At 39.4% G+C, this 6,258-nt stretch overlaps 2 protein-coding genes across 2 annotated transcripts in view; one reads left to right on the plus strand and one right to left on the minus strand.

Moving 5' to 3' along the window:
- p2rx4b (purinergic receptor P2X, ligand-gated ion channel, 4b) overlaps positions 1 to 1,158 on the plus strand; it is a 7,928-nt gene extending 6,770 nt beyond the window's left edge. The window contains exons 7-12 of the mRNA XM_014022387.1: positions 60 to 201; positions 280 to 416; positions 501 to 594; positions 689 to 754; positions 837 to 941; positions 1,031 to 1,158. Of these exons, the coding sequence (XP_013877841.1) occupies positions 60 to 201; positions 280 to 416; positions 501 to 594; positions 689 to 754; positions 837 to 941; positions 1,031 to 1,063 (577 nt within the window). The 3' untranslated portion in view covers positions 1,064 to 1,158. The remainder of the gene's footprint in view (positions 1 to 59; positions 202 to 279; positions 417 to 500; positions 595 to 688; positions 755 to 836; positions 942 to 1,030) is intronic.
- A 1,307-nt stretch (positions 1,159 to 2,465) lies between these two features.
- Positions 2,466 to 6,258, minus strand: part of zbtb26 (zinc finger and BTB domain containing 26) — a 6,542-nt gene continuing 2,749 nt past the window's right edge. Inside the window, exon 2 of the mRNA XM_014022385.1 lies at positions 2,466 to 6,132. Within this exon, the coding sequence (XP_013877839.1) occupies positions 4,767 to 6,101 (1,335 nt within the window). The 5' untranslated portion in view covers positions 6,102 to 6,132 and the 3' untranslated portion in view covers positions 2,466 to 4,766. The remainder of the gene's footprint in view (positions 6,133 to 6,258) is intronic.

Raw genomic sequence — 6,258 nt, forward strand, 5'->3', positions numbered from 1 at the left:
TATATATACAGTACAGTATATATTTATATATATATAGGCGCTTGTCTTTCCTCCTCCAGGAGAAACATACGGCCTCATGTTAACTCCTCGTACCTGAAGTCGTGTGAGTTCAACCGTAAGACCAACCCCGACTGCCCCATATTCCGCCTCAAACACATTGTGTCTGAAGCTGGAGAGGACTTCCAGGAGATGGCTGTGAAGGTGGGCAGAGGACTTCCTGTTTGACTTGGTTTAAACAGTAACTTCAGTCTTGAACTGGTTGTTCTGGGTGTTTTAAAGGGGGGCATTCTTGGTATCCTCATTGACTGGAGCTGTGACCTGGACTGGTGGCCAGGGAAGTGTTACCCCAGGTACACCTTCAGCAGGCTGGACAGCAAAGACCCTGTCAACAATGTATCCCCTGGTTACAACTTCAGGTGRACCTACTTTTATTAGACACTTCGAACAAACGAGGAGGAACTTTGTTGGTAAAAAAAAATGAACAAATCTCTTTGTTTTAGGTTTGCAAAGTACTACAAAACAGCAGATGGACAGGAAACACGAACGCTGATCAAAGCTTATGGGATTCGCTTTGAAGTCATTGTTTTTGGAACCGTGAGGCTGACTTGATTCTTGAAATTGGAGTCAAATCCTTAATATCACTGGTTGTGTTCAGTTCTTTATTGATTGTATGTTTGGGTTCTTGCAGGCTGGAAAATTTGCCATTGTGCCGACCATAGTGAACTTGGGTGCCACCTTGGCCTTCCTGAGTTTGGTGAATAAAATATRTTCAAATTTGCTCAGTATATCAATATATGATATGCAGAATTAAAAAGTTGCACTTGCCCCCCTCTCAGGTGCCTGCGATCACAGACTGGTTCATGTTAATGTTCATGAGGAGGAGAGAGCTTTACAGCAGACACAAAACATCCCATCTGACTGAGGAGCAGAACGCTGAATCTGTAGGTTCTCCACTTCTCTATGTTAATGCACAAATCTATATATTTATATACTTGTCATTTCAWTTTCTTGTTTCTTTTTCATAATACAGACTTCAATGAGTACAACGTATGGAACCCAGTAGCAGATTCAAGCCAACATRAACAGAATCTCATGAAAACTTGCTCTGAAATATTATAAAACTAAAGCTTCAATAAAGGTTTACTTGCAGAAATAAAAKAGTTTGAGCAATGTTTATGTGCATCGTTGTATGGCAGGCCATTTTGTGACACAAATAAATCAAACTCCTATCTCCCTTTCTGTTATTAAATGTGGGTAAATTTGTTATTACCTGTCTGGATTGTTTTAACTCATTTAGTTCTATTCGTATATCCAGTGATCATTTTTTGCAAGTTTTATTCAAATCAGCAGTAATTTTTTTAAATCGTTMCTTTTACTTTTGTTACATTTAAAACCTAAAAAATATATATTTTTACTTCTTTATTTTAAAATTTAACACCTAACAACTCATCATGAAAGGAGTTATTTATGCACTCTAAAAAATTGAAAATGAAGTGTTGAGTTTGCTCAACCAAGTCATGTCAGCCGGTTCCTCTAAACCTAGTAAATATGAAGCAATAAACACATTTTCTTTAAAATAAATTATTTATTGCTTWATTTACTCAACTTGGTTTAGTGGAACCAGTTTGGTTCAGTAAATTCAACAGTTTATTTTTTWMMRKKKKSMWWARKWMYTTTWWTTTTYCMAMYTTTKKKRRRKTTYMWKRMYTTTWWTTTWAAGTACTTTTCTCATCAGTGAAATATTTTTTCCCCCAGTCATTTTCTGTTTAGGTATATTTACTTCTACTTACTACTTACTACTTTATTTTTTTTCAAGTACTTATAGAACTCTGAAAATCAGTCCACTTGTTCACGTTTTTTTCTTTGGAAGGGACAATGCACATTAATTGACTTTTCTATAAATACCCCAGGATTAGCCAAAGGCCGTTTTTCATGTTCTCCTTTTTTTTGCTGACAGACACACAATTACATTATTGCCCACCTATGAATAGACAGGCAACAAACAGCAGGATAAGCACACCTACAGTGTKTCTGTTCTGTGTTAAGCCTGTTAAACTGCTGTACTAAATGTGATCAGTCTAATCTAGGGTCACACAKTCAGACTCCTGTCCAGCTGTTAATGACCAGCTGTGTAAACAAACACAATCTGAACACAAAGCATCTCAGCTGACACATAAACTCTCTCATTCCGTTAATGAAGCATGACAAGACGATGGTTCTGACTTGTCAACATGCAAAAACAGACRATGGGCTCCTGCTCTATAAACACACGTGGACAAACTGCAGCACACAATGAAACTCCTGTTCCAACAATTCACCTCACATTTACATACTCACACAGCACAATCAGGGGAGGGAAACTATAAAACTCAGCATGAAGGCAACACCTGTGGTGACTGTTCTGCACAACACAAAGCTTTAAACTTTCAGATGTAGATGATGAACAGCAAAATGTAACAAACGCATAATAATTCATATTTTTTAATTTCATTGAGCATAATGCATTTCATCAACACAGGACAGAAACAGTTATTTGGTCCGTTTGTACCTTYGATTTAAAGTCAGTATAAAACAAATGTTTCTTTTTGACCCAACATTAAAATGCCTTCAGGCCAACATGTTTTACCCATTTTTTTTCAAGTGTATTTTGCTTAAGAAGATCCTGTTGTCACATCTACATGGGTATAAAAGAGGCTACAGTAGATATTCTAATACAAAAAGATACTTTACATTTTACTGTTTTTTTTTTATTGTTAGACTGAACACACAGAGCCAGTATAATTCATTAATAAATCTAAAGATATTCAGTCAATCTCTTTTACTGTCTCAGTGTTAAATGTTCAAGTATGAGATGAAGGCATCTATGTTACACAAACACAACAGTCCACAGAAATGAAGCTACAGTGAAATGCAGATCTGGAGAACTTTGTTTGTTTCCTCTATTTAAAGCCAACAGGAGGAGTCTGTCAGCTAATATTTTAATAATCTAATCATTTGATACAGATGTGATCAGAAGTTTACATACACCAATCATGGGCATTAGTGTCGTAATAGTTAAAGGCTTTTAATGAGATCTGAGCTGCTCTTTTATTAGGTTTGAATGATCCAACACATTTTAAATCATTTTTTATTTGAAAAATATTATTCAATCATCCACACAGGCTCTAATACAGCCACATCCTCACAAATATTTAGTGAAATGTTTCTTAGCAAGTTGCAYCACACACTTTCTGTATCCATCAAAAAGCTTCTGGCTCAAATCTGGTTGCATACTTAACATTTAGCAATACTATTTTTGTTTTCTTGGTGAATTAGCAATATATTGTGAAGCCTTTCTGAGAAACTGACAAGTCGATGTGAATTCATTAACTGGGCTATTAGTAGGGGTGTAAGAAAATAATGATACTCTGAAATATTGCAATATTTCACTTCCAAATACTGTATCAATTTTTCATTAAAACTTAAAATGTAAATTTCATGCCAGTGGTTCGTTCACTGTTATTTAGCCTGCAGCTGCTAGCTGGCAGCCTCCACTGTTAAAGAGCCAGAGAGTATAACACTAGCTCAAATGGTAACATTGTAAGTAAACGTTAATACTAAATATCGATGGTTGAATCTGAGCAGATTAGATCAACACCCGCTGCCTTCAAAGCTGAGATAGGTGCTAACTGTCCCGTATTAACCAGAATGTCCATATTTTAATTGAAGTGTCCTGTACAAGATACACTTTCTCCCGACTGCAGCCTGCAAGCAGAGCCGTCATGTTACAGAAGGCAGGGAGACAACGTATGGACTATTGTTAGTAAGGTGGGTGACCATCATTTTTTATACATTAATATTATAAATATAAAAGCTGCTACAAATATATTATTAAACTGTTTAATGGCACACTTGGCCTAAGCACTGAAAACAGGAAATAAGAAATTACACAGCTCTAATTATTAGGCTCTATACTGAGCCTGCAGTAGGCTGTTTATGTTTCACCTGCTAACATGCTAGCTCTTGTAGTTTTGTTTCAAAATAGAGTTGACTTGAAAAGTGAGATGGAGGTCATTCTTTTGATAGACAGGCAATCACTGCTGAATAAAATGTTCAACCAATCAAATATGTAATTTTTTAACAAGCATAAAAATCCATACACAACTCATTAACTGCTTGAATTAACAGGTAGGACAAGGTTTTTTCCCTAATCACCTGAACAAATTTATTTTCATCTAAAATTAACAGATGAGTATTGGTCAGTCCAAAAAGAGAAGTAGTCTGCAGTCAATCATGATCACTAAAGAGAGGTTTATAGGTCCTGATCATTCAAGAATCTTCATAACCACCTATTAAATATGTAAGTAAATTTATATTTGTATATATTTATAGTGGACTTTGTTTTAAAAACCAAACAATTTCATTAAACTCTWTTCATTTTGCCAGAGAGAGTGGTCCAATTCAAAACAGAATTAAGTCAGATGTTTACAAAATAATGGGTCATAATGCAACTTGTGTAAAAATGTTCAACWGAGTATTTGTAGGAGTGTTTGTATATAGTTGAGCGTGTAATTTTGGACATATGAATTAAATAAAATTAGTAAATATAAACATGTGCACACAATTCTTGCTTTTAAGAATGGCTGAAGTTGTGTTCTGTATTATGAATCCATCCTGGAAAAAGAATGGTTCATATGAATTAGTAGAAGCTCCAATCATCTCCTGTGAGTGGATGTAAACTTCTGACCKTAACTGATGAACATCATCTAACACACTACAGAAAAAGTTCAGGGTTTTAATATTTGTCCAAAGTCAAACTCAAGCGCCCCCTCRTGCAGGCTGCCTTCGTTTGCGTTGTCGAAGCTGTTCTTGCCGTGGATCTGTTTGAGGTGTTTGCGTAGTACAGGCTTGTGAGCGAACACCATGTCGCAGTAGTTACATCGGTGAGGCTTGTCTCCGCTGTGCAAGTTCAGGTGGTCCAGCAAGGAGCACTTCTGGGTAAAAGTCTTACCGCAGATTTTACACTGGAACGGCTTGATGCCGGCGTGCACCCGCATGTGTCGGTGCAGGTTGCCCTTCTGAGTGAAGGTTTTGCCGCAGAGGAGGCACATGAAGAGTTTGTGCATCTTGAGGTGGTTGGCGTAGTTCTCCAGCTGGCGGAAGACTCGGGCACACTTGGGGCACTGGTGATACCACTGCAAGGGTTTGTCGTAGTTCCTCTGGTGTCCGCTGTATTTCTCTGCAGGGGGGGACTGGGGTGGGGGGCTGAGGGGGTATCCACCCACGCCGGGAGGAACCGCCAACTCGCTGCCGCGGCTGTCGACGGTGGAATTGATGAGGGAGTGTTGGGGCTCGGGGGAGTGGAGCGCGGCAGGAGGGCTGGCAGAGAAGTGACCGGTGATGGAGTTGTCTACCACTTCAGACACAGACTCCACTTTCACTATGGTGATGTCACCTTTCCCCGTACTCTGCTTTGGATGCCTCCTCAAAATCTGGACAGGGCTTTCAGGCTGTATTATTACATCATCGTCATCATCGTCGTCRTCATCACTGTCACCATTATTGTCTTCTTCAACCTGGCCCAGCACCACTTCCTCCTCATCCTCCTCCTCTCCTTCAGGAATGATGTGAACCTGAGACGTCTCGTGATCTCTCTTTGCCTGAGAGGATAAGCCCTCGTCCCTCTTCTCCCTCCGCATGTCCACGTCCACCTCCAGCTGCCGTGATGTTTGAGGTTTGATAAACTTGCTGAGGGCTTGAGTGCACTGCTCCACAATGTGGCCCATTTGGAGGAAGCTGGCCACTGTGAGGTAATGCACCAGCTCCAGCTCAGGGAACTCCAGCTGACCCGTGTAGCAGGACAGCAACAGCTGCTGGCCAACCTCTGCCTCTTGCATCATGGAGATCTGGACCTCCTTTGAGTCTTGCTGAAGAATGAACTGGTCCCTCAGGAAAGACGAGCCGGCAGCAAACACCACCTTGTGACCGGGAACCTCCAGCTGGTTGATGCGCACGGTGACATCACAAAAGCGTTTCTGGTGACGGAGGAGGTTCATCTTCTGCAGCATGGAGTCCCCAAATGTGGCAAAGCGGAACTGCAAGATCACCTGGTTCTGGGCCATGGTGAACCACGAGACAGCAGCACCCGTCTGCCTGATTGGGCAAGGAAAAAAAATCAAACACTTTTTACTTGTGTGAATTTTAAATATGATTTCAAGTTATAAAAATTATATAAAATAAAAAGTAAAGTTTATTCATTTCATTTTTAAAAACCAACAT

Source organism: Austrofundulus limnaeus, unplaced genomic scaffold (genome assembly GCF_001266775.1).
Source record: "Austrofundulus limnaeus strain Quisiro unplaced genomic scaffold, Austrofundulus_limnaeus-1.0 Scaffold328, whole genome shotgun sequence".
Lineage (NCBI taxonomy): Eukaryota > Metazoa > Chordata > Actinopteri > Cyprinodontiformes > Rivulidae > Austrofundulus > Austrofundulus limnaeus.